The sequence below is a fragment of the Lucilia sericata genome, unplaced genomic scaffold (assembly GCF_015586225.1).
Source record: "Lucilia sericata isolate MDLA Ls3-8-SP2 unplaced genomic scaffold, ASM1558622v1 Contig001094F_arrow, whole genome shotgun sequence".
NCBI classification, from domain to species: Eukaryota; Metazoa; Arthropoda; class Insecta; order Diptera; family Calliphoridae; genus Lucilia; species Lucilia sericata.
This window is the reverse complement of record NW_023995068.1, coordinates 96,652-124,264: the sequence shown is the minus strand read 5'-3', so window position 1 is coordinate 124,264 and position 27,613 is coordinate 96,652. Positions and strand designations below refer to the sequence as shown.

At 30.9% G+C, this 27,613-nt stretch overlaps 2 protein-coding genes across 8 annotated transcripts in view; both read left to right on the top strand.

The window, feature by feature from the left end:
• Positions 1-1,537: 1,537 nt before the first annotated feature.
• On the top strand, positions 1,538-20,663 carry LOC119609954. Of its 5 annotated transcripts, none has more exons than XM_037965011.1 (2): positions 1,538-1,746; positions 19,725-20,663. In XM_037965011.1, exon 2 carries the CDS (start codon positions 20,123-20,125, stop codon positions 20,615-20,617), a length of 495 nt encoding a protein of 164 aa, XP_037820939.1. In that variant the 5' UTR covers positions 1,538-1,746; positions 19,725-20,122; the 3' UTR covers positions 20,618-20,663. The 5 variants fall into 5 exon arrangements, with proteins under 5 accessions (XP_037820939.1, XP_037820938.1, XP_037820937.1 ...); XM_037965010.1 differs by having other exon boundaries at positions 1,538-2,256; XM_037965009.1 differs by having other exon boundaries at positions 1,538-2,370.
• A 2-nt stretch (positions 20,664-20,665) lies between these two features.
• The window catches only part of LOC119609953 (neuroligin-3-like), a 100,949-nt gene continuing 94,001 nt past the window's right edge, over positions 20,666-27,613 (top strand). For all 3 annotated transcript variants that reach the window (XM_037965005.1, XM_037965003.1, XM_037965004.1), the window contains exon 1: positions 20,666-21,241. In XM_037965005.1, the coding sequence (XP_037820933.1) occupies positions 20,701-21,241 (541 nt within the window). In that variant the 5' untranslated portion in view covers positions 20,666-20,700. The remainder of the gene's footprint in view (positions 21,242-27,613) is intronic.

Genomic DNA, 27,613 nt, shown 5'->3' with positions numbered 1-27,613 from the left:
TTGTCTAGCAAAAGTGTATCATTAATGATTAATATACTTAGTTATTACGAAGCAAAATACATGCAACGTATAGTTCACATTATTTAAAAAAAATTTAAATGTGTTTTCTGTCTCGCAATTTGGCATCAGGAAACAAGTTTTTGGAAATCAGAAATTTTTCCGATATTTGAAAGTTTTTTCGACAACCTTCTCAAAAAGATAACAACATTGAGGACAGAACAACTAACGACTACTAACTAACGAACGAACGAACGAAGAACGAACGAACGAACGAACGAAACGAACGAACGAACGAACGAACGAACGAACGAACGAACGAAACGAACGAACGAACGAACGAACGAACGAACGAACGAACGAACGAACGAACGAACGAACGAAAACGAACGAACGAACGAAGAACAACGAACGAACGAAACGAACGAAACGAACGAACGAACGAACGAACGAAACGAACGAACGAACGAACGAACGAACGAACGAACGAACGAACGAACGAAACGAACGAACGAACGAACGAACGAACAACGAAACGAACGAACGATACGAACGAACGACGAACGAACGAACGAACGAAGAACTAACGAACGAACGAACGAACGAACGAACGAACTAACGAACGAACGAACGAAACGAACGAACGAACGAACTAACGAACGAACGAACGAACGAACGAACGAACGAACGAACGAACGGAACGAACGAACGAACGAACGAACGAACGAACGAACGAACGAACGAACGAACGAACGAACGAACGAACGAACGAACCGAACGTAACGAACGAACGAACGAACGAACGAACGACGAACGAACGAACGAACGAACGAACGAATCGAACGAACGAACGAACGAACGAACGAACGAACGAACAACGAACGAACTACGAACGAACGAACGAACGAACGAAAGAACGAACGAACTAACGAAGAACGAACTAACGAACGAACTAACGAACGAACTAACGAACGAAACGAACGAACGAAAACGAACTAACGAACGAACGAACTAACTAACAAAAACTAAACAACTAACGAACTAACTAACTAACGAACTAACTAACTAACAAAACGAACTAACAAACTAACTAACTAACTAACGAACTAACTAACTAACTAAACTAATAACTAATTAACTAACTAACTAACTAACTAACTAAAATTAACTAACTAACTAACTAAGGCAAACCCTCCCCACTATGGAGTAGGGTATACAAATCCTTAGTTAAGGAATTGTTTTAAGCAAAAACAAATTTCTTAAAATTTCGGTCCTGCTTTCAGATGATATCAGTTATAAGACTTTTTCAAAAATAATGTTTTTATTTACCAAATTAAACATAAATACCTAAAACAACAAAATTTAAAAAAAAAATATTCTCTTAATTTTGAAAAATTCGTCGAAAATTCTCAGTTTACGTACAAAATGAGAAAACCGACGAGAAAATGTAGATTAAATATAAAGAACATTCACTTTCTTTACTTTTCTCAATATTCGACAAGATTTTCAGTTCAAAAATGTATCCATTCGTAGTGTATGTGCATCCCATCACCTTTCAGTTGGGGAGAAACACGCGATCGTAAAACATTAAACACGGAATAATTTTGAATGTGTAAATTTAGAAATGTGTTTCAAAAACTAAAAAAAAAGAAAATAAACATAAAACTTAAAATATAAAAATAAAATCATTAAAATTACACATAATTTTTACGATATTTATAAATAACAACATAAAATATCTAAATAAATGTAAGAATGTTTTTTTTTTATAAAAAAAAGTGAGAAAAATACATGAAGGAAAAGAAAACATACCAAAAAAAAAATCATAAAACATCATTTAGAAAAAAATTTACAAAAAATAAATGTCAATTGTTGATATTCAGTGTAATTTATTAGTATTTTTATCTCACGTGGTATTTGTATAAAAAATAAAATAGAGCATTTAAAAAAAATCACGCGAAATGTATAAACATTTCGAATTAAATAATATATAGAAAATAGTAAAAAAGAATCAAAACACATTTGGCAAATAATGTGAGATATACATACACACATATACATATATGTATATGTATTTATTTTGTTTTCAAAATCGTAAAAAAGTTTACCAAAGAGAAAAAAAATATAATTCATGTCAAAATTAATTGATTGTTGTGAAATGTTTATTTGTGAAAATTTTCATAATATAACCGAAAAAAAGTGCAAATTACACTTGCTAACAGGAATATCAAGATAAATCGAAAAATAATAAATAAATATGTATGAATGTGTATAAAAATAAATAAATTTCAATAAAATTTTGTTTATAAAAATAAATCTTTCAACATTATAAAATCATAAACAAATTGATGGTTTATAATGTTTTAGTTATTGGTAAATTCACATGCATGTGTGAGTGAGTGTATTTATTAATAATTTATCAAAAAATAAGAAAAAGTTGACGCCAATACTATATTATATTTTACTATATGTAGTATTGTAGATTGTATATTTTTTTTCGAAAAACGTCAAGTGTTCAAAAAATAACAAAAAGAAACAGAAATGTTTTAAATATTTTTCTGGGTCAGCACAAGCCAAAAAAATATTAAAATTAATGATCAAAGTATTTAATGTTAATATTTTATTATTATATATATTTTTTTACTTAAAGAAAAATAAACCCAAAATTGTATATTTTGTAAATAACATTTGACAGTTAAGTGAAAATTTGACTTAATAAACGAATTTTACATTTCGTCATCAGAAAATGTTTACGCTTCAGGAAATTCTGCAAATCAAGACAATTTTAAACTTTTACAAATTTTATGATTCTCCGCAGTAGATTAAAACTAAGAAAATCTAATCTGCGCTTAATCGAATTTTGCTTGTTTTTGTTTAATGGACGGACGGACAATATACATATGCATGTAAGCTGAACTTCATAATGATACAGGTGTTTATAAATAAAATGAAGAATATTTTGTTTTGTGGCTATTTATATAAAACCCCGCTGTGAGAAGTAAACATTTTTTTTTTGAAAATATTGCGATTGGAAATTCCGCAATCTTTCCGAAAGTTTCTCAAAAAATCCGTGAAAAAATCAAAATTTTTTCCGAGTATTTTTAGTCCGTATATTAAAATGGGTATATAAATTCCAAACAGTCTAAAAATTCCTGAAAAGGTCAAACCAAATGTCAAATTAATTTTTTATATTTTTTTATGTGTATAATTAGTTAGTTAGTTAGTTAGTTAGTTAGTTAGTTAGTTAGTAGTTAGTTAGTTAGTTAGTTAGTTAGTTAGTTAGTTAGTTAGTTAGTTAGTTAGTTAGTAGTAGTTAGTTAGTTAGTTAGTTAGTTAGTTAGTTAGTTAGTTAGTTTAGTAGTTAGTTAGTTAGTTAGTTAGTTAGTTAGTTAGTTAGTTAGTTAGTTAGTTAGTTAGTTAGTTAGTTAGTTAGTTAGTTAGTTAGTTAGTTAGTTAGTTAGTTAGTTAGTTAGTTAGTTAGTTAGTAGTTAGTTAGTTAGTAGTTAGTTAGTTAGTTAGTTAGTTAGTTAGTTAGTTAGTTAGTTAGTTAGTTCGTTAGTTAGTTAGTTAGTTAGTTAGTTAGTTAGTTAGTTAGTTAGTTAGTTAGTTAGTTAGTTAGTTAGTTAGTAGTTAGTTAGTTAGTTAGTTAGTTAGTTAGTAGTTAGTAGTTAGTTAGTTAGTTAGTTAGTTAGTTAGTTAGTTAGTTAGTTAGTTAGTTAGTTAGTTAGTTAGTTAGTTAGTAGTTAGTTAGTTAGTAGTTAGTTAGTTAGTTAGTTAGTTAGTTAGTTAGTTAGTTAGTTAGTTAGTTAGTTAGTTAGTTAGTTAGTGTTAGTTAGTAGTTAGTTAGTTAGTTAGTTAGTTAGTTAGTTAGTTAGTTAGTTAGTTAGTTAGTTAGTTAGTTAGTTAGTTAGTTAGTTAGTAGTTAGTTAGTTAGTTAGTTAGTTAGTTAGTTAGTTAGTTAGTTAGTTAGTTAGTTAGTTAGTTAGTTAGTTAGTTAGTTAGTTAGTTAGTTAGTTAGTTAGTTAGTTAGTTAGTTAGTTAGTTAGTTAGTAGTTAGTTAGTTAGTTAGTTAGTTAGTTAGTTAGTTAGTTAGTTAGTTAGTTAGTTAGTTAGTTAGTTAGTTAGTTAGTTAGTTAGTTAGTAGTTAGTTAGTTAGTTAGTTAGTTAGTTAGTTAGTTAGTTAGTTAGTTAGTTAGTTAGTTAGTTAGTTAGTTAGTTAGTTAGTTAGTTAGTTAGTTAGTTAGTTAGTTAGTTAGTTAGTAGTTAGTTAGTTAGTTAGTTAGTTAGTTAGTTAGTTAGTTAGTTAGTTAGTTAGTTAGTTAGTTAGTTAGTTAGTTAGTTAGTTAGTTAGTTAGTTAGTTAGTTAGTTAGTTAGTTAGTTAGTTAGTTAGTTAGTTAGTTAGTTAGTTAGTTAGTTAGTTAGTTAGTTAGTTAGTTAGTTAGTTAGTTAGTTAGTTAGTTAGTTAGTTAGTTAGTTAGTAGTTAGTTAGTTAGTTAGTTAGTTAGTTAGTTAGTTAGTAGTTAGTTAGTTAGTTAGTTAGTTAGTTAGTTAGTTAGTTAGGTTTTATAAAGGCTTTTAATCAAGTCTTATGAAGGATTTTAATCAAGCCAAGAGAAAATTGGGACACATTTCTCAAAGATCCTTTTTTTTAGCCTTCCATTGCTATGTGCTTATAACAATAATGAAGTATTATGCTCTAAAAATTCATATCATCCTTTTTTGTAATTTATTGCACACATTTTAAAATATTAAATAATATGATTTTGCAAAAATATATTCTTAATTTTAATCAATCATACTGTTAGCAAGAAAACAGTTTTTACTTACATTACTCGAAAATAAGTAAATATTACATTGTCTTGTCATTCACTGTTGTTTGCTATCAAAATCAATTAAATAAAAATAGAAAATTTTTTGCAATAAATTTGATGCATTATAAATAAATATTGAAAAATAAACAAAAACAGTTTTTAATGAAAACTATAATAAATAAATATTTGCAAATTTAATGACCAAAAATATACTTACATTTATTGTGATTTTTTAATTTATTTGTTTTCAATATTTGATATTTTATTATTTATTTTATTACAATTTATAAAATCTATTTTTAATAGACTTTGCTGTTTTTTGTTACGTTTATTAATAATTTGACGTCAATTTGGCGTAGATGAAATGAATAAAAATTTAATTGAATGTGTGAGTTAAAATTAACATAAGAATTGAGATATTATTTATGGATTCAAGAGGATTGTGTCTTAAGCACAATATTTTCTCAAAGTTTTTCAAATATGAAACATTTCTTTGCCATTGAATTTTAGTTTTCCTCACAGGGATAGAAATTTGGTACTTAATATTATTTTTTATGACCAAATACATTATTTTTCACTTTTGTAATAAAAATTTAATTTAATTTTATATATTCTAGTTGATGCCATATTATCTCTCCTTTTCAAAGTTTTTCATTAATAACATAAAATGTTATCCCTAATTAATATTGCATTTAGTTTTTTTTTTTTTTTCATTATTACAAATTACTAATTAATTCTGCAAAAAAATTTATCAATTATTCTAATGAATTACATATGTATTCAAGTATGTACATTGTTTTTACTATATGTCTCTTTATTTTATATGTATATTTAAACAAATATTAGGTTTATATTATTTAATTTAAATTTAGTTTGTTTTTTAAAACTTATTTAAAAACCCTAAAATTTCAAAGTAGAGAAAAAACAAAAATAATTATATATTTACATGTACAAATATTTAATCAATATTTGTTTCTCTATACAATAGTTTTTTGTAAATTGCAATCAATATAAGTTACTGCTACTAACTACTATTAATTATTTATTCCCCAGAAAAAAAATGTACATGTATGTTCGTGTAGCAATTTATATAAAGCTTAAATTTTCAATTAGTGACAGTTTTGTTGGTCAAACAATAAAACAATAATTACGCTCAATTAACTATTCAAAAACAACCTGTAAACAACTACATACGTGTGTTTATATACATATTTACGTTATATTACAAATTAACCCATTAGATTTCAATAGAGCAGATCGATGATTTCTATTACTTTTTTATGGATATTATCTATTCAAATATTTGGAAAATAAAATGATTACTTATTTTTTCAGTAGCCACGTCAAAGATACCTAAACGAGATACACACATTTTATAAATACAAAATACATTGAGTCTTGTCTATTAAAACCTACAGTGGGGAGGGTATATTGGTTTTGTGTGAGTCAGGCTCAATCTAGCCCCGACAAAGAAAAAGGTAATCACTGGTTAGGGTCGATAGAAGGGGCGGACCCAATATCAGGATAAAACACCCTGATATTGAAGAATGATATGAAGAATGCCATTGTGCCCACAACCATTCTCATCATATAAAGACGCCAATCACGCCAATGTATTCCTTGACTTCTTAAAGTCGCCCAACCACACTACTGAGATCGCTTCTGTTGATTCGGCAACAGCACCTAGGGGACGTAATTTGTAGTACGAAAAACGTATCCATTTTTATTTGACAAGACTTATTTCAGTGGCCACAAAGACCTACTGTGATACGTTGAGCATGTTTAGAGTAAACTCCAACATTAAAGATTAGAGTAAACTCAAAAATTAAAGATTAAGGTATTACAGCTTCACAATGTCTCAACCAATTTCATCAAGATTTCAACCGTCACGCCTTCTGTTGTTAAGAATCTCCGCAGATTCGACTCAGGATCCCTCTCGTCCATCAGATACAAGTATCCGAATTATAACATTTTATTAATCCACAGCCTGTCCCTGTGGTTTGTACCGTTCCTAGCTTCTAGGAAACTTATCCTGAAAATTTATATTTCACCATGTATCAATCTTTTTACCAAGCACCAATTCCCCCGAATTTGGGTTTAAACCACACCCGAAGGAACCTTAACCAACTGACCAGCCAGAAAAAGTCCTGTGGGCAGCTGGCCACCCGTAGTACCAGATTATGTGGTGCTCTGGTTAGACCTCATGACAAATCATCCAAGGACTAACCAGGGAGAGAAATGTCATCTCCAGTTTATAGTCCCGGCAGACTAGTGCTACTGGTAGCACCTATTTAAGCCGGGATTGCAATACACCAAATTCTTTCATAAAGGAAACATGCCCCGGGGGTCCCGGTGGCGAAGAAATTCAGATTCAACATATTAATCACATTTGTCCCTAATTTATTCTTTGGGAATACTAAAGAATAGCTCTGGTCTACTAAATGTTCATCGTGCGCTCTTTTATTGCCAGAATGTCCTTGTTGATGGCCAGGTACCCAACATAGTGTGAGTTTATTATGTCTACCCAGTTAATTTAGAAATGTCAAACAATCAAGTATGACACCTGACCTGATTTCATATGGTAGTAAAGCCTTAAGGGCCGCCTGACTATTCGATATCACAAATATCTTCAATCCTCTCAGTTTTCTTCTCAGACATTCTCTAATGCAAATAATAATTACATACACTTCTGCCTAAAAGATTGAGGGGTAATTACCCATTTCCTACTATACATTCTTACTTGTTTTAATATAGTTAAGTCTGTTAAAACTATTTCCGGGGGCCACTTGTATGACGGCTTTGAGAAAAAGGCAACCGATATTGCCTATTTTCAATATCAATTAAACCTTGCCAATGTAAATATTTGTAGAAAATTTCAATCCTCTAGCTTTTTCCTTTCGGACTCTATTGTAGTTTAATCAGACAGACAGACAGAGAGACAGACAGACACACAGACAGAGAGACAGACAGACAGACAGACAGACAGACAAACAGACGGACATTGCTAGATCGTCTTAGAATTTAAGAAGGACACATAATATATATACATTTCTGGGCTTACGAATAATATTGCAATGAATTATCTTTTTTGATGAAAATTTAAATGAAACACTTTTATCATTATTAGTCCATAATAGAATAAAAATTATCTGGTGATACATATAAGAACTAAAACTGCTCGTACATTTACAAAATTTGTGACTAAAAACCCACAAATTATAATCTTTAGCCTATACCTAATTTTGATTTCAATTGTTTTAGGTATCATATACATATACATGTATGTGTATGAATGTACAACAACAAAGAGGGACTAGTCTAATATGCATATATGCCAATATTTACTAACAGTTGTATGTTAAATCAACAATTTATTAGACCAACTATTGTTAAACACACACACAAACATATTTTGTGAAATGTAAACAATACTACGCACAACAAAAAAAAAATTCATACAGATCATGTAAGTATCATCATAAAAATCAATTACCCTGGCAAGGTAATAAAAAAATTTAACAACAATGAACATAATTTATATTGATTATTGATTGTAAATATACAAGTAAAATGAAAACATAAAAATGTTTAACAAACACATGTTTGTTTTTTAAGCAAAAATAGTTCATAGGCAGTGAAATGTATAGATTAACAAATAAATCAAAAATAAACACTTCGATTGAAAGCCATAAAAATCAACTTAGCGTACATAGTTATTGACTAAAGAATGCGTAAATAGTTCATGTAAACAAAAGCAAAAATCTAATGTGCAAAAGAGGAATAGAACAAAAATATACAAAACTCTGAAGGATAAATATGCCAATTTAGCTTTGATTTTTCTGTTCTTTAAAAGTAGATTTTTTGTAATGAAATAAACAAATGATTTGTTTTCACAATATTTTCCTCCTCCTCACTTTCAGTACATTTATTTTTAGAAGAAGTAGTTTATACGTGTTTAGGTTTTGTTTGTTTATGTTTTAAATTTAGTGGCACAGTGGGGTAAAAATGGTGTAAAAGTAATGTTAATAAAATTTCTATTGCTTTATAATTATATGTTGCTGATGCCATATAACGTTTTTGGAAATTCTTCAAATCGTTTAAGGACAAACAAAATATCTCCAATTTGATAGATCTACAGCCCAATCTACAGAGGAAATTTTTTCTTAAATTTAAAAAAGTTTGAATTTTTATTACCGAAAATAAAAGAAATCAAAAAACCTTTTTAATAAATATTTTTTCTTAATTTTTATACCGCTTGTCACTGTCTCCCATTAGCTTTAAGACATTTTTCAATAAATTACTGGGTCACATAAATAATAAGCAAATGCTTTAATATAAATTCTTTCAAAAATTTTAAGATTTACATTAAATTTTTGAAAATATAAAAAACCACAACTTTTTATGATTTTATGCTAAAAACATTTCAACGCAATGTGTTGTTTTATTCAGCATTTTAAATATCTTAATTAGCTATGAAAATATACACGCACAAATCAGATTTATCTAAAGAAAAACACTCAACCCTGCTGCTCGGAGTGGCTGCCCTGCACTGGTAATAACATAAATGACTAGAAGGAAGTCATTTGACAGTTTACGAACAATAATCTCATTCTACTGAAAACTATTGTCTAGTCTATAGTCTAGTCTATAGTCTAGTCTATAGTCTAGTCTATAGTCTAGTCTATAGTCTAGTCTATAGTCTAGTCTATAGTCTAGTCTATAGTCTAGTCTATAGTCTAGTCTATAGTCTAGTCTATAGTCTAGTCTATAGTCTAGTCTATAGTCTAGTCTATAGTCTAGTCTATAGTAGTCTATAGTCTAGTCTATAGTCTAGTCTATAGTCTAGTCTATAGTCTTGTCTATAGTCTAGTCTATAGTCTATAGTCTAGTCTATAGTCTAGTCTATAGTCTTGTCTATAGTCTAGTCTATAGTCTTGTCTATAGTCTATTCTATAGTCTATTCTATAGTCTAGTCTATAGTCTAGTCTATAGTCTAGTCTATAGTCTAGTCTATAGTCTAGTCTATAGTCTAGTCTATAGTCTAGTCTATAGTCTAGTCTATAGTCTAGTCTATAGTCTAGTCTATAGTCTATAGTAGTCTATAGTCTAGTCTATAGTCTAGTCTATAGTCTAGTCTATAGTCTAGTCTATAGTCTAGTCTATAGTCTAGTCTATAGTCTATAGTCTATAGTCTAGTCTATAGTCTAGTCTATAGGTCTAGTCTATAGTCTAGTCTATAGTCTAGTCTATAGTCTAGTCTATAGTCTAGTCTATAGTCTAGTCTATAGTCTAGTCTATAGTCTAGTCTATAGTCTAGTCTATAGTCTAGTCTATAGTCTAGTCTATAGTCTAGTCTATAGTCTAGTCTATAGTCTAGTCTAGTCTATAGTCTAGTCTATAGTCTAGTCTATAGTCTAGTCTATAGTCTAGTCTATAGTCTAGTCTATAGTCTAGTCTATAGTCTAGTCTATAGTCTAGTCTATAGTCTAGTCTATAGTCTAGTCTATAGTCTAGTCTATAGTCTAGTCTATAGTCTAGTCTATAGTCTAGTCTATAGTCTAGTCTATAGTCTAGTCTATAGTCTAGTCTATAGTCTAGTCTATAGTCTAGTCTATAGTCTAGTCTATAGTCTAGTCTATAGTCTAGTCTATAGTCTAGTCTATAGTCTAGTCTATAGTCTAGTCTATAGTCTAGTCTATAGTCTAGTCTATAGTCTAGTCTATAGTCTAGTCTATAGTCTAGTCTATAGTCTAGTCTATAGTCTAGTCTATAGTCTAGTCTATAGTCTAGTCTATAGTCTAGTCTATAGTCTAGTCTATAGTCTAGTCTATAGTCTAGTCTATAGTCTAGTCTATAGTCTAGTCTATAGTCTAGTCTATATCTAGTCTATAGTCTAGTCTATAGTCTAGTCTATAGTCTAGTCTATAGTCTAGTCTATAGTCTAGTCTATAGTCTAGTCTATAGTCTAGTCTATAGTCTAGTCTATATTCTAGTCTTAGTCTAGTCTATAGTCTAGTCTATAGTCTAGTCTATAGTCTAGTCTATAGTCTAGTCTATAGTCTAGTCTATAGTCTAGTCTATAGTCTAGTCTATAGTCTAGTCTATAGTCTATAGTCTAGTCTATAGTCTAGTCTATAGTCTTAGTCTATAGGTCTAGTATATTAGTGTAGTCTATAGTCTATTCTATAGTCTAGTCTATAGTCGTAGTCTTATAGTTCTAGTCATAGTCTAGTCTATAGTCTAGTCTATAGTCTTAGTCTATAGTATAGTCTATAGTCTAGTCTATAGTCTGTCTATGTCCTAGCTATAGTCAGTCTAAGTATAGTCATAGTCTAGTCTATAGTTAGTTAAGTGTCTATAGTCGTAGTCTATAGTCTAGTCTATGTCTAGCTATAGTCTAGGTCTTGTCTAGGTTAGAGTCTAGTCATAGTCTAGCTATAGTCTAGTCTATCGTCTAGTCGAGTCGGTGTATATAATTAGAATTGAATATGCTCAAAAAATCATTAAAATTTAAATCAATCAAATATATACTTTGAATTTTTGGGTAATGTAGCCCAAAACTGTTGGGCAGCCTCTTTAGCATTATAAAGAAAACTGCAGTGAGTCAAAATAATAAGAAGAAATTAAACGATGACAACAAAACAAAATGAGAAAACTATTCATTAAAAGCAAAACATGAAAAACAAACAACAGCACACATAACAAGAAGAAATTGAGCCAAAAGTCAAAGCAGAAAATAAAATAAAATTATGCATCTATTTAGATAAAATAAATGAATACAAACAACAACGAATGCAAAGTGATTTATAAATACAGATTTTAGCAAAAAACGTTAAAAGTGGCATAATTTCATATATGGGCATTTCCACCGAAAAGTATATTTTTTGTCACGTCACTCACATTAATTGACAATATCTTAGGACCATTCTTTTTATACCCTCCACCACCATCAGTGGTGATAGAGGGTATATATAACTTTGTCATTCCGTGTGTAACACCAAGAAATATTCATCTGAGACCCACCAAAGTATATATATTCTGGGTCCTTATCAAATTCTGAGTCTATTTAGCTATGTCCGTCTGTCCGTCTGTCCGTCTGTCTGTGTAAAACACGCTCACGATAAAACGAAGCAATAGAGTTTAACCAAATTCACCCAAAATGTTCTTCATTTTCCTAAGTTGTTTGGTATTGCAAATGGGCAAAATCGGTTCACACCGGGAAAAGTTATGAATCAAAATTTAAAACAACCTCGAAAAAAATAAGCATTTTTTACACATTCTGATGTAATTTTCTCGAAAACTATGCAAGGTAATTCAATGAAAATCACCACACATTCGTTTCTACACAAGAGCTTGATCCCTGCTGAAAATTGCCAGAATCGGTCCACAATTTCATATACCTCTCATACAAAAGTACATATTCCCGGAAAATGGGTTTTTTGTTAATAACTTCCGTCAGAATGTTGATATCTTCACAAAGTTTTACAAATTAAAATCTTATGTCAATAGAATTCATTCAGAGAAAAAACTTTCTGGATCGGTCCATAATTGGACATAGCTCCCATACAAGGTCCCCTCCCGAAAATCACTTAAACGCGCATAACTCATTACTAAATTGAGATATCCATATAAAATTTGGTATGAGTATTACTCATATGCACAGAAATGTTACTGTGAAATTTTTTCCCGATCGGTCCATAATTGGTCATAGCTCCCATACAAGGTCCCCTCCCGAAAATCACTTAAACGCGCATAGCTCAAAGACTAAATTAAGATATCAATATAAAATTTCGTACAAGCATTGTTTATATGCACAGAAATGTTACTGTGAAAATTTTTTTCCCGATCGGTCCATAATTGCTCATAGCTCCCATACAAGGTCCCCTCCCGAAAATCACTTAAACGCGCATAGCTCATTACTAAATTAAGATATCCATATAAAATTTGGTACAAGTATTAGTCATATGCACAGAAATGTTACTGTGAAATTTTTTCCCGATCGGTCCATAATTGGTCATAGCTCCCATACAAGGTCCCCTCTCGAAAATCACTTAAACGCGCATAACTCATTACTAAATTAAGATATCCATATAAAATTTGGTACAAGTATTGCCCATATGCATAGAAATAAAACTCTGAAAGTTTTTTCCGATCGGTCCATAATTGGTCATAGCTCCCATACAAGGTCCCCTCCTGAAAATCACTTAAACGCGCATAACTCATTACTAAATTAAGATATTCATATAAAATTTAGTACAAGTATTGCCCATATGCATAGAAATATTACTGTGAAATTTGTTCCCGATCGGTCCATAGCTCCCATACAAGGTCCCCTCCCGAAAATCACTTAAACGCGCATAACTCATTACTAAATTAAGATATCCATATAAAATTTGGTACAAGTATTGCCCATATGCATAGAAATAAAACTCTGAAAGTTTTTTTCCGATCGGTCCATAATTGGTCATAGCTCCCATACAAGGTCCCCTCCCGAAAATCACTTAAACGCACATAACTCATTACTAAATTAAGATAACCATATAAAATTTGATATACGTATTACTCATATGCACAGAAATTTTACTGTGAAATTTGTTCCCGATCGGTCCATAGCTCCCATACAAGGTCCCCTCCCGAAAATCACTTAAACGCGCATAACTCATTACCAAATTAAGATATTCATATAAAATTTGGTACAAGTATTGCCCATATGCATAGAAATATTACTGTGAAATTTGTTCCCGATCGGTCCATATTTGGTCATAGCTCTCATACTAGGTCCCCTCCAGAAAATCACTTAGATGAACAATATTCATTACCAAATAATGATATAGATACAGAATTTTGAAATTTTGTCTTTATATACATAATTGGTCATAGCTCCCATACAAGGTCCTTTTACGAAAATATCTTAAACGCACATTACTCATTACCAAATAAAGCTATACTAAATTACTATATAGATACAAAATTTTACTGAAATATAGCTTTTATGTACACAAATTTTGCTTAAAGAATTTTTTACGATCGGTCTATAATTGATCCTATCTCCCATACTAGGAACTGCCCCTAAAAGCGATTTAACCTTATTTAACTATTTGCATTATCAATTTGTGTAGAACAAAATTATATATATGTATGTATTTTCAAAATCCTTAAATCTTTCACACACATGCATACATGCAAATTATTAAATATTGCTAAGCACTATAAAAATATAAAAGAAAATGGCGTTTATAATGTTCAATAAATCTTGGAATTGTAATAGATCTAAGCTGTTTAAATCTTGGGATTTATCTATTTAAGACATGAGAAGACTTATTTGGACAAATATTTGATCAATTAGAAAAGTATTAATATAAAAGTAGCTGGTGGAGGGTATTTAAGATTCGGCTCAGCCGAATATAGCACTCTAACTTGTTTATTCTTTATCTTATGCATAGAGCTATTAGAACTCTACATAAAAATATAAAATATGTATATTGTTTCCCTAGATATAAGGAGTTAATTGTGCGTGACGTGATGTGACAAACGTTGACTTTTCGGTGGAAATGCCCATATCGAAGATGTATCTATATAGAATGTTCTAGTATTAAACTCTACTCAGCCCCTATTGGATGCAAATGTTAAAGAATTTTTAGAATTTTAAAAATTATTTACATGAATTTCGGAACAGCTGAGAAACTAAATGTTTTCAATTAACATGTTATCAACTTTGATATAGTATTTAAATGTAAAAAACAATGTTTATAACATCATTATTACAAATGTGTACACATTCACACAATTAACTTGAAAATCTAAGTGATTTAGCTGAAATAGACCATTAAATGAACATACAAATGTTTAAAATAATATTAAACAATGCGTTGTTCCATAAATTTGTCATCAAACTAAATGCATTAAAAGTCCATTAAAGTGGTATCGATATTATTGTAGAGATGAGCTAAAGATTAAATGAAAATAATAAAAACCGCCTGTCATAAAAACATAAAGTAGGGTATTAAAAGTAAATAAAAATAAAAACGAAAAAAGACAGCAGCTGAGAATCACCCTCTTATTATGCGTATTGCTTTTATTTAATTTTTTTTTCGTATTTTTAATACAAAAATTTATTTTCCTCTAGCTATTTTTAAAAATACTACAAACAGAAAAAACGCACACACAAAAAAATTTAACAACGAGCAGGCATTTCTATTTATATAAACTTGCATGTACAAGTAGAAAAAAAAAACACATATGTATGAAAATACATTCATACATATTTATATGAGTATCTTGTGGATACATTGCATGAATATGCTGCAACAAAAGAAAAAATTAAAAAAAAAAATATTAAAAACAAAATAAATAAAACTATGTTGCATGATAGTGTGTGTTTTCGTTTAGATTGTTTTGTATTAAAACTCATACATGTGATTGTTGTATCCTACCACCAATGTTCTGTTATATTTATATGACTTGTCACTTCATTTGCTACACTATTAAATGCGATTACAAGAATTTATTAATTGTCAGTAATGTTTAGTGACATTATTATTTTTGAAATTTTATTTAAATGTTTGTTGTCATTTAAAATGTTAAAGACTAATTTGTTAGAATTTAATTTAAAATTTTAAATGGAAATTTATAAAAATTCAAAACAGTTAAATATCAATAACAGTTATATAGCAATAAAGTTATGTACACTTGTGTGTATATAAATTCTATATCCTTGTAAGATATGTAGTCGCTTTAGCTATTTTCGCCCTTCCGTCTGCTTGTCTGTGTCCCCCCCGGGGGCGTGTTACCTTGGTAAAATCTCCATCTTGGTGTTATTGCAATATCTCGGGGAAAAGAGGTACTACCAATACCTCTAGTCTGTCGGGACTATAAACTGGTGATGATCAAATGTATTGTCGGACTTTCCTAAGAATAATTTGACATGGGGTCTAACCAGGGCACCATATAATCTGGCACTACGGTAGACCAGTTACCTGCAGGACTTGTCTTGGCTGGTCAGTTGATTGAGGTTCCTTCGGAATCCATGTAGTGGCTGTGGTTTAAACCCATATTCGCGCGGACTGATATAACGAAATGCCGCATATGTATGTCTGGTTTCTCTTTCCGGTGCTGTTACCATCTCAACAGATGTCACTGGGTGATGTGACAGAGCAACTTATGCTGGATTCCTGAACCCGTTGAGTATCACTTACTCTTCTCTTTATGGTCTGAGAATGGAACTGATGTAAGTTGGTGAACGATCGGGAAAGTCTCCTGCGCCCGACAGGAGACTAGTACTGATTTAGTACACCTCTTACTTCGGGGAAATTCTCGCTGCTGTTACCATCTCAACATGATTCACATTATTTAATGCTACGGGACATATGGTTGAGGTCCGTTCACTCAACTTGTTGGGGCAATTATTGGGTTTGAATTGACTTTGAAAGTTCCTACATTCTTTGTCAAATTATCTAACATACAGATGGATCCTGATTTATTGGATGGGTATTTCGAACTAACAAATACGTCTCTAGGTGCTGTTGCCGAATCAACAGGGCCATCACAGTAGTGTGGTTGTGCGGGTTTTAAAAGGTTAAGGAATGCACTGGGTCATTAGTTGATGACGATTGCATTTTAAAATCGTTCATGACATCAAAAGGTTGTCATCTTCCGGTATACCGGAAGATTGTTTTCACCTGATGTTGTGGTAGTCTCCTCTTCTATTGACTTTAGATCAGTGATTGCTTTTTCCTTGTTGGGGCTTGCATTGGGATTGATCCCATGCTGCCTGTCATTCGGCTACTATGACAATATATTAGATAGCTCATGTATTTCAGCAAAGAGATTGTACATGGACCGACACAGCCATGTACAAAAATTACCACCTGAGTTTTTCATAAACTCAGGTGGTCTCAAGTCTCAAGTCAAGGTCTCAAGTCAACCCAGTGGATTATAAACTCCACCGTGAATTAAGGCCGTCAAGGCAGGTGTTCACGTTAAGCACTTAGACATATTGCCTGTCTGTCTAGTATTTCGTTAAGTATTACGCTTATTGAAGGATCTATGTTAAAAATCATTATAGTATTATCTTATAATAAGATTGTGATAAAACTCAACATAAATAAGTTCCATAAATATATGAGGACTATAATCTAGGAAGGCCGCATCTTATGTTGCGTATAAAAGCTGAATGTAACACTAATACTTGTTTTTGAATTTAAAAATTCCTTAAAGCTTTCCTAATACCCGACCTTGTCTTCATAACAGCTTCAGTTTTTCCCTCCTTTCTATTTGATATTTATCTCAAATTTTCTTCACAACATTTCGTTTTTGGCTCACATTATACATGTTTTTTTTATTACCATAAAAGATTTTTTTGTTCAGAGGTTAGTGAACTACATATTTTATTTTATAGATTTCTCTTACATATTTGTTTTTTCTGCTCCTCATTCTAACGCTTACGTTTTGTGCATATTCAAATATAAATAAATTAAATGTATTTTTAAATTGCAAAACATTAACATACATTTTCAGATTGAAAATAAGTTTTCTTTGAACAATTTTAAATAGAATTCTTTGTTTAGTTTAATTTATTTATTTCGTTGCTTTTGGCAAAAGGTTTATGGTGGCAATTGGTGTAAAGTTTAAATTGAGTTGTTCTGATATTCAACTAAAGAACTCCAGCACACCTAGTTTAGAGTCTAGTCTAGTCTATAGTCTAGTCTATAGTCTAGTCTATAGTCTAGTCTATAGTCTAGTCTATAGTCAAGTCTATAGTCTAGTCTATAGTCTAGTCTATAGTCTAGTCTATAGTCTAGTCTATAGTCTAGTCTATAGTCTAGTCTATAGTCTAGTCTATAGTCTAGTCTATAGTCTATAGTCTAGTGTATAGTCTAGTCTATAGTCTAGTCTATAGTCTAGTCTATAGTCTAATCTATAGTCAAGTCTATAGTCTAGTCTATAGTCAAGTCTATAGTCTAGTCTATAGTCTAGTCTATAGTCTAGTCTATAGTCTAGTCTATAGTCTAGTCTACAGTCTAGTCTATAGTCTAGTCTAGTAGTCTAGTCTATAGTCTAGTCTATAGTCTAGTCTATAGTCTAGTCTATAGTCTAGTCTATAGTCTAGTCTATAGTCTAGTCTATAGTCTAGTCTATAGTCTAGTCTATAGTCTAGTCTATAGTCTAGTCTATAGTCTAGTCTATAGTCTAGTCTATAGTCTAGTCTATAGTCTAGTCTATAGTCTAGTCTATAGTCTAGTCTATAGTCTAGTAGTATAGTCTAGTCTAGTCTATAGTCTAGCCTATAGTCTAGTCTATAGTCTAGTCTATAGTCTAGTCTATAGTCTAGTCTATAGTCTAGTCTATAGTCTAGTCTATAGTCTAGTCTATAGTCTAGTCTATAGTCTAGTCTATAGTCTAGCCTATAGTCTAGTCTATAGTCTAGTCTATAGTCTAGTCTATAGTAGTCTATAGTCTAGTCTATAGTCTAGTCTATAGTCTAGTCTATAGTCTAGTCTATAGTCTAGTCTATAGTCTAGTCTATAGTCTAGTCTATAGTCTAGTCTATAGTCTAGTCTATAGTCTAGTCTATAGTCTAGTCTATAGTCTAGTCTATAGTCTAGTCTATAGTCTAGTCTATAGTCTAGTCTATAGTCTAGTCTATAGTCTAGTCTATAGTCTAGTCTATAGTCTAGTCTATAGTCTAGTCTATAGTCTAGTCTATAGCTAGTCTATAGTCTAGTCTATAGTCTAGTCTATAGTCTAGTCTATAGTCTAGTCTATAGTCTAGTCTATAGTCTAGTCTATAGTCTAGTCTATAGTCTAGTCTATAGTCTAGTCTATAGTCTAGTCTATAGTCTAGTCTATAGTCTAGTCTATAGTCTAGTCTATAGTCTAGTCTATAGTCTAGTCTATAGTCTAGTCTATAGTCTAGTCTATAGTCTAGTCTATAGTCTAGTCTATAGGTCTAGTCTAGTCTATAGTCTAGTCTATAGTCTAGTCTATAGTCTAGTCTATAGTTCTAGTCTATAGTCTAGTCTATAGTCTAGTCTATAGTCTAGTCTATAGTCTAGTCTATAGTCTAGTCTATAGTCTAGTCTATAGTCTAGTCTATAGTCTAGTCTATAGTCTAGTCTATAGTCTAGTCTATAGTCTAGTCTATAGTCTAGTCTATAGTCTAGTCTATAGTCTAGTCTATAGTCTAGTCTAGTCTATAGTCTAGTCTATAGTCTAGTCTATAGTCTAGTCTATAGTCTAGTCTATAGTCTAGTCTATAGTCTAGTCTATAGTCTAGTCTATAGTCTAGTCTATAGTCTAGTCTATAGTCTAGTCTATAGTCTAGTCTATATCTAGTCTATAGCTAGTCTATAGTCTACGTCTATAGTCTAGTCTATATCTAGTCTATAGCCTATAGTCTGGTCTATTATATAGTCATGGATATTGTCTAGTTATAGTGTCTGGTCTATAGTCTAGTCTATAGTCTTTTAAACGTAAAAGCTAAAACTGATGTGTTAATAAATATTAGATAAAACAATTAAGATTTTAAACTGGTGAGAAACACATTGACCTCTATTTTTCGAAAGTGGTTTAAATTTTCAAATCTCTTGATTTGTCTAAAAAGCTATTTAAAAACTACTAAAATGCCATTAGTCATTCAAAGCCTTTCTTTGAACCGACTTTTTTATGTCAGTCTTATAATAAATGTGTTAAGGTGAAGGGTATAATAATACATTATCACAGTATAGCGCTAACTTTAAGAGAATTCCCAGAAATTCTTCACAACTTTGCCACTAAGAACAATATTAAATGAGAACTCTTATACGAAACTTACACATTCATACATAAGTACAAACCTAAGAAAATATTTAAAACATTTCATTCATTCACCATTCATTGAATTTACCAATAAAAATAATATTTGGATTTAATTGTAGAAAACTAAATTAGAAAAGAGATAGAAATAAACCAATACAAATCTAGATGAAAATCAACTTTAAATAAACCATAAAGTATTTAAAAGAAATTTATAAAAAATACAACATAAATAGAAAAAAAGATTTTAAATAAATAAACTTAAACTAAAATGAAATGAAAGGAATTTTAAAAGCCAGAAATAAAATACCAAAGTACTTAAAAAAAGAAAATCCATAAAATATACAAAAATAACTAAAACATTCTTTAAGTTATAAAAAAGAAGGAAAAACGTAGATAAACTGGGGAAAAAAATACAACAAGCAAAAAAGAGCCGGAAAAATTGGACTAAATGAAAAACTACAACAAAAAATTACAGCAATAGATGGAATAAAATAAAGGAAGAAAACTATCGGCAGCCATGAAACATTCAACAATATTTTGGATATTTTGGTTGACATTTGTCAGCATACATCACAATCAATTACAGTGTACAAGTGCTGTCGTAGTTCAACAACAACAGCTACAGCCATTTCAGCAACAACATAAAACAGCTGCAATATCATCAACATCAGCTTTAATAAAACGACGACAACAACAAAGACAGCAACGACAACAACAACAGCAGCAATGGTTTCCCAAGGGAACAACCAAAGAAGTAATAGGTGATGTTGTCGATATCGACGTTGTAGCAAAAGAAAATCGCGAAAAGAATGTCGAGAAAAATATCTTGGCAAAAGAACTCAATGTTAAACAAAAGAAAAATGCTATAAAAACACTACAGCAAGCAATAAAAGCAAAAGCACCAACAACAACAACATCTATGATAACATCAACATCACCGACAACAGCTACATCAACAAAATTATTCATGCAACAATTGTTAAAGCAACATGAAGAAACATTACAAAATTAAATGATACTGGTGGGTCTACTGCAATAGACTTGACAGAGGATTCTTTCGAAATAGCTTCAGCTGAAATACAAACAATTCCTAACATGCAAATTTTAAAACAATACAAAAGTCCTAGCAATGAAAAAGATTCTTTGATTAAGGACTTTAAGGAAAATCTACAAAATTTACTTAAATCTAGTAATATTAGCGATATTAAATTACAGCCACAATTCAATGAAGAATATGTGTCGACAGCAACTACAGCTACAATTAAACGTGCAGCTATAATGTTACAACCACAATCAACCACCAGTGCGGCAACAACACCTACAACGTCGACAACAATGCCGCCACTTGAGTTTATTTCACCTACTTCCGGTGCATCAGCAGCAGGACCCGCATCTACAACAGCAACAACTACCAACAAGGACTATAATATATTTTATGCTCATTCCACTCCCGTTGAACGTCGTCATATTATACCCGAAAAACTGCAATATACTAGAGAGATTTACATCAAACAGGGTCGACTTATGGGCATTAAACGCAATTTTCAACCATCGTCTGGTTTACGTGCCGTCGATCAATATCTTGGTTTACCTTATGCTGAAGCTCCTGTGGGTAGTCGTCGCTTTATGCCACCAGGTAAGTTCATTAGTTAGTAGTTGAGAGAAAGTGTGGTTTCTTTGTAAAATATTTTGCTTTAAAATGCTAATTAATATGTGTAAGGAATAATTCAAGGGGTGTTATTTATATGGCGCCCAAAATATACTATGACCTGGCTCGGTCATCTCGTTACGTTTATATCACGAGAGCTACACAGATTACGAATTTCTAAATGACTGGTACGGTTTTTATAAGTATGTAAGAGTTCCACATTTTAAGGCACTCAAGCTATTTGAAAAACGATCTTAATTTTCTCAATTATCTGATCGGTGGTACTCTAGAGAATCAATGGCGTTTTATTCTATTTTCAAGAGCTACTTCCGAATACGTCAATGTTAACTTTATCAGTCGAGATGGCTGCAAAGAGTTAGAGTTAGTCTAGTTAGTTAGTTAGTTAGTTAGTTTAGTTAGTTAGTTAGTTAGTAGTTAGTTAGTAGTTAGTTAGTTAGTTAGTTAGTTAGAGTAGTTAGTTAGTTAGTTAGTTAGTTAGTTAGTTAGTTAGTAGTAGTTAGTTAGTAGTTAGTTAGTTAGTAGTAGTTAGTTAGTTAGTTAGTCAGTTAGTTAGTTAGTTAGTTAGTTAGTTAGTTAGTTAGTTAGTAGTTAGTTAGTTAGTTAGTTAGTTAGTTAGTAGTCGTTAGTTAGTTAGTTAGTTAGTTAGTTAGTAGTTAGTTAGTTAGTAGTTAGTAGTTAGTTAGTTAGTTAGTTAGTTAGTTAGTTAGTTAGTGTAGTTAGTTAGTTAGTTAGTCGTAGTAGTAGTTAGTTAGTTGTTAGTTCGTTAGTTAGTTAGTTAGTTAGTTAGTTAGTTAGTTCGTTAGTTAGTTAGTTAGTTAGTTAGTTATCGTAGTTAGTTTAGTAGTTAGTTAGTTAGTTAGTAGTTAGTTAGTAGTTAGTTAGTAGTTAGTAGTTAGTTAGTAGTTAGTTAGTTAGTTAGTTAGTTAGTTAGTTAGTAGTTAGTTAGGTAGTTAGTTAGTTAGTTAGTTAGTTAGTTAGTTAGTTAGTTAGTAGTAGTTAGTTAGTTAGTTAGTTAGTTAGTTAGTTAGTTAGTTAGTAGTTTAGTTAGTTAGTTAGTTATTAGTAGTTATTAGTTAGTTAGTTAGTTAGTTAGTTAGTTAGTAGTTAGTTAGTTAGTTAGTTAAGTTAGTTAGTTAGTTAGTTAGTTAGTTAGTTAGTAGTTAGTTAGTTAGTTAGTTAGTTAGTTAGTCGTTAGTTAGTTAGTAGTTAGTTAGTTTAGTTAGTTAGTTAGTTAGTTAGTTAGTTAGTTAGTTAGTTAGTTAGTTAGTTAGTTAGTTAGTTAGTTAGTTAGTTAGTTAGTTAGTTAGTTAGTTAGTAGTTAGTTAGTTAGTTAGTAGTTAGTTAGTTAGTAGTTAGTTAGTTAGTAGTTAGTTAGTTAGTTAGTTAGTTAGTTAGTTAGTTAGTAGTTAGTTAGTTAGTTAGTTAGTTAGTTAGTTAGTTAGTTAGTTAGTTAGTTAGTTAGTTAGTTAGTAGTTAGTTAGTTAGTTAGTTAGTTAGTTAGTTAGTTAGTTAGTTAGTTAGTTAGTTAGTTAGTTAGTTAGTTAGTTAAGTTAGTTAGTTAGTTAGTGTAGTAGTTAGTTAGTTAGTTAGTTAGTTAGTTAGTTAGTTAGTTAGTTAGTCTAGTTAGTTAGTTAGTTAGTTAGTAGTTAGGTAGTTAGTTAGTTAGTTAGTTAGTTAGTTAGTTAGTAGTAGTAGTTAGTTAGTTAGTTAGTTAGTTAGTTAGTTAGTTAGTTAGTTAGTTAGTTAGTTAGTTAGTTAGTTAGTTAGTAGTTAGTTAGTAGTTAGTTAGTTAGTTAGTTAGTTAGTAGTTAGTTAGTTAGTTAGTTAGTTAGTTAGTTAGTTAGTAGTTAGTTAGTTAGTTAGTAGTTAGTTAGTAGTTAGTAGTTAGTTAGTTAGTTAGTTAGTTAGTTAGTTAGAGTTAGTTAGTTAGTTAGTTAGTTAGTAGTTAGTTAGTTAGTTAGTTAGTTAGTTAGTTAGTTAGGTAGTTAGTTAGTAGTTAGTTAGTTAGTTAGTAGTTAGTTAGTTAGTTAGTTAGTTAGTAGTTAGTTAGTTAGTTAGTTAGTTAGTTAGTTAGTTAGTTAGTAGTTAGTTAGTTAGTAGTAGGTAGTTAGTTAGTTAGTTAGTTAGTAGTTTAGTTAGTTAGTTAGTTAGTTAGTTAGTTAGTTAGTAGTTAGTTAGTTAGTTAGTTAGTTAGTTAGTTAGTAGGTTAGTTAGTAGTTAGTTAGTAGTAGTTAGTTAGTTAGTTAGTTAGTTAGTTAGTTAGTTAGTTAGTTAGTTAGTTAGTTAGTTAGTTAGTTAGTTAGTTAGTTAGTTAGTTAGTTAGTTAGTTAGTTAGTTAGTAGTTAGTTAGTAGTTAGTTAGTTAGTTAGTTAGTTAGTTAGTTAGTTACCGGTGGCTACGCTAACTACAAAATATTTCGAATTAATAATAAGTTTTGGATAGAGGCCCTGTATTTGGACTTTAGTCTAACTAGATTAACCCTTTCATCAATTATTATCATACTTTAATTATTTTATGGCTTTGCGCTGCTCAATATCGATATCGATACCAATATGAACATTAAAGGAGTCCAAAAATATCGCTTTTGATCAGATGGGTCTTCAGATCATTATTTTATCATTACAGTATAACTCCCCTTGTATAGGTAGGCTGTAGTCGGATGTTTTCCGATTTAAAACATGCGTTAATAATGTCACTTATGAGTATTTAATTTAGTATATTTTTTGTCACAAAAATCATAAAACCTTCTCTTAAATTTTAATAGTTTTAAATAACTATGTAATGATATTAAAAGTAACCAGAATTAAATTTTTCTCCCAACCTAACAGAAAAAAATATTCTCTTTCAATTACAAAATTGCACACTTTTAACATAGAACACAAAATAGAAATACTTTTAGCAATTTCCAATATATTTTTTATTGTACTTCTTTCGTCTTCATTCTATAGTAACTTAGTTATGGGGTCAAGTGTTGCTTTTATGTGTTTTTCATACAGTAGGGTGGTTTCAAAAAACTTTCAATTATTTCGCATTAAATTCAAAATTTAAAGATTAAAGTTATTTGCACATGTTACCGTGGTTTTATATAAACAGACTGACGGACAAGAAGACAAACAGACGAACATCACAAATCCACGCAAGTTTTCCCCTTTTTATTGTTTCTTCTCTATAAATTGCAATAAAAAGTTCGTTGTGAGATGCAAGTAGCAAGAAATTATTGTTAAATATTGTGAAAGTTGGACGAGGGTTTCATTCCATAAACTGTCCAACGCAACATAGAAAGTTATAAGCTGTACAATATTAAAAAAATATTTCACCCAACTCAAGCCCTCCTAATATACGTATGTAGTACATATCTACATACGTCTGTAAGTGTATTTTCATGTATTTTTATACCCTACACCACTTTAGTGGGGAGGGTATATTGGGTTTGTGCTGATGTTTGTAACGTACAATAATTTTGGTCCTATACCCACCTTAAAGTATACCAATTGGCTCAGAATCATTTTCTGAGTCGATTTAGCTATGTCCGTCCGTCTGTCCGTCCGTCCATGTAAACCTTGTAATCAAACTACAGGTCGCAATTTTGAAGATAATTCAATGAAATTTGGTACATGATCTTCTATTGTTCCAGGGACGAAGCCTATTGAAAATGGTTAAGATCGGTCCATTATTTCACCTAGCCCCCATACAACTGAACCCCCCAATAGGGCTTGTAATCCTTGTAATCAAACTACAGGTCGCAATTTTGAAGATAATTCAATGAAATTTGGTACATGATCTTCTATTGTCCTAGGGACGAAGCCTATTGAAAATGGTTAACATCGGTCCATTATTTCACCTAGCCCCCATACAACTGAACCCCTCGAATAGGGCTTTTAAAACTTGTAATCAAACTACAGGTCGCAATTTTGGAGATAATTCAATGAAATTTGGCACATGATCTTTTATGGTAACGCAGATGAAGCCTGTTGAAAATGGTTTGCATCGGTCCATTATTTCACCTAGCCCCCATACAACTGAACCCCTCGAATAGGGCTTTTAAAATTTGTAATCAAACTACAGGTCGCAATTTTGGAGATAATTCAATGAAATTTGGCACATGATCTTTTATGGTATTGTAGACGAAGTCTGTTGAAAATGGTTAACATCGGTCCATTATTTCACCTAGCCCCCATACAACTGAACCCCCGAATAGGGCTTTTAAAACTTGTAATCAAACTACAGGTCGCAATTTTGGAGATAATTCAATGAAATTTGGCACATGATCTTTTATGGTACCGTAGATGAAGCCTGTTGAAAATGGTTTACATCGGTCCATTATTTCACCTAGCCCCCTTACAACTGAACACGCCGAATAGGGCTTTTAAGTTCATAATTATGTTTAATATACTCATATCTCGACAAAAAGCTGCAATAACCAAGTTGTATACAAGACTTGATGACCCCCACGAATTCCATAATAATAGGTTCTCATATGACCCTAGCCCCTATGAAAAGCCCCCATCAAAATTTCACTGAAATGTCCACAATTTTATTCATAAACGGCTTAAGTATGTATATCTAAGGCAAGGTACAATTCAACTTAAATGCTTTATTATGTCAACTAAATCACATTATATTTTTGTCAAAGGTGTAGGGTATTATATGGTCGGCCTCGCCCGACTATAATTTCTTACTTGTTTCATAATGAATATGTGGTAGTACAAACATACAGCCTTACATACAAATTTATCTATAGTTATGTAAGGTTTTTGTTAGTTTTACTACACTTTTATTTTATATACAGTATGTGCATTTTAATGAGTATAAGTTGTTTTTAGTTGTTGTTGTTGTTGATTATTTTTTTAGATAGCAAAGCAAAAATTTTGTTCCCTGATGTTACAATTAAATGAAGTGTGGATAGTAATTAAAAAAGAGCAAAAGTTTCCGGAAAAGAAATTTAAATTAATTATACACTTTAAAGGAACTTTAAACAAGTTAAAACTACTTTATGCATTTTAAACATATAGTTGGGAAATTTAACATTGGTTTAATGCTTAAATTTATAGTAAATTAAAAATTCTTTTATGTTTAATTAAAAGAGATGAGCTTAAAGCAAAAAAAACAAGTAAGAGTGTTATATTCGGCCATGCCGAATCTTATATACCCACCATCAAATCATCCTTATAAATAAACTTTGATATTATCGATCTATGTTGAATCATATGTCGATATTAATATGAACATCAGGGAAATATTTGGTAGAGGGAATTTAATAAGGGCTTAAGCATGGACCGTGCTCTTCCGAATTAAAAATATTAATTTTGTTTGATTCAATATTTATAACCATAAACTGTTTTTTTGTAAGAGTGGTTATATGGAGGGTAGAGTCAATTATGGACCTATCCTTGTCGGTTTATACAATAATTATTTGTATCTAATGTAGCTGTACTTGTATCTTTAATTCAGTCATGAGGTTTAAAATATTTATCTGAAGGGAACCGAAAATATGTATTTGATTAGTTATTCTCATCAAATTCAGTTGAAAACTTCCAGTCCTATAAAACTACCGTAATTTAGAAGAACTTTTGAGCCATACATGAGCGTTAAAGTGATTCTCTGGAGTGAATCGTTAAAGGCGCCCCTATACGCCCACCCTCGTATAAGTCAATTATGGATCGATACTTCTAAAATTTAAAACGATTTTTAGTTTTTGGCTAGTACAAAACTTGTTTACGTAGATTATCACTGCTGTAATCGCAATTACAGACTGATCCTCATAAAATTTAGTGGGAGATTTTAGCTAATACGAAAATTGTTTATGTCAAAATTCATCGATGTACTCGCAGTTTTAAGCTAGTAATGAGCTTTAAAGTCATTTTCTGAAGGGGACTTTACAAGTGGGATAGGGTTAATTAAGGACCGATCCTAATAAAATTTGATAAAGAACTTTTGGCTTGGACAAAACTTGTTTATGTAGAATTTTACTTCTGTACTCACATTTTTGAGTCAGTAATAAGCCTTAAAGTCATTTTCTGAAGGGGACCTTATATGGGGGGTAGGGTCAATTATGAACCGATCCTTATAAAATTTTACGAAGAGATTTAAAGAAGAGATTTGTGCCGAATTTCACCTCTATTGATGCTTTCCTTAGCCCGTTATGCGCGATAAAGTCATTTTCTGACGGGGACTTTATATGTAGGGTAGGGTCAATTATGGGCCTATCCTTATAACATTTTACAAAGAGATTTAGGTTCCCATAAAACTTGTTTGTGCCGAACTTCACCGCTATTGATGGTTCTCTTAGCCAGTTATGGGCCATAAAGTCATTTTCTGAAGGGGGCTTTATATGGTGGG

Bases quoted from the DNA above. Each gene is read 5' to 3' on its own strand.
- LOC119609954 (XM_037965011.1), top strand. From the start codon at position 20,123: ATGAAACATTCAACAATATTTTGGATATTTTGGTTGACATTTGTCAGC.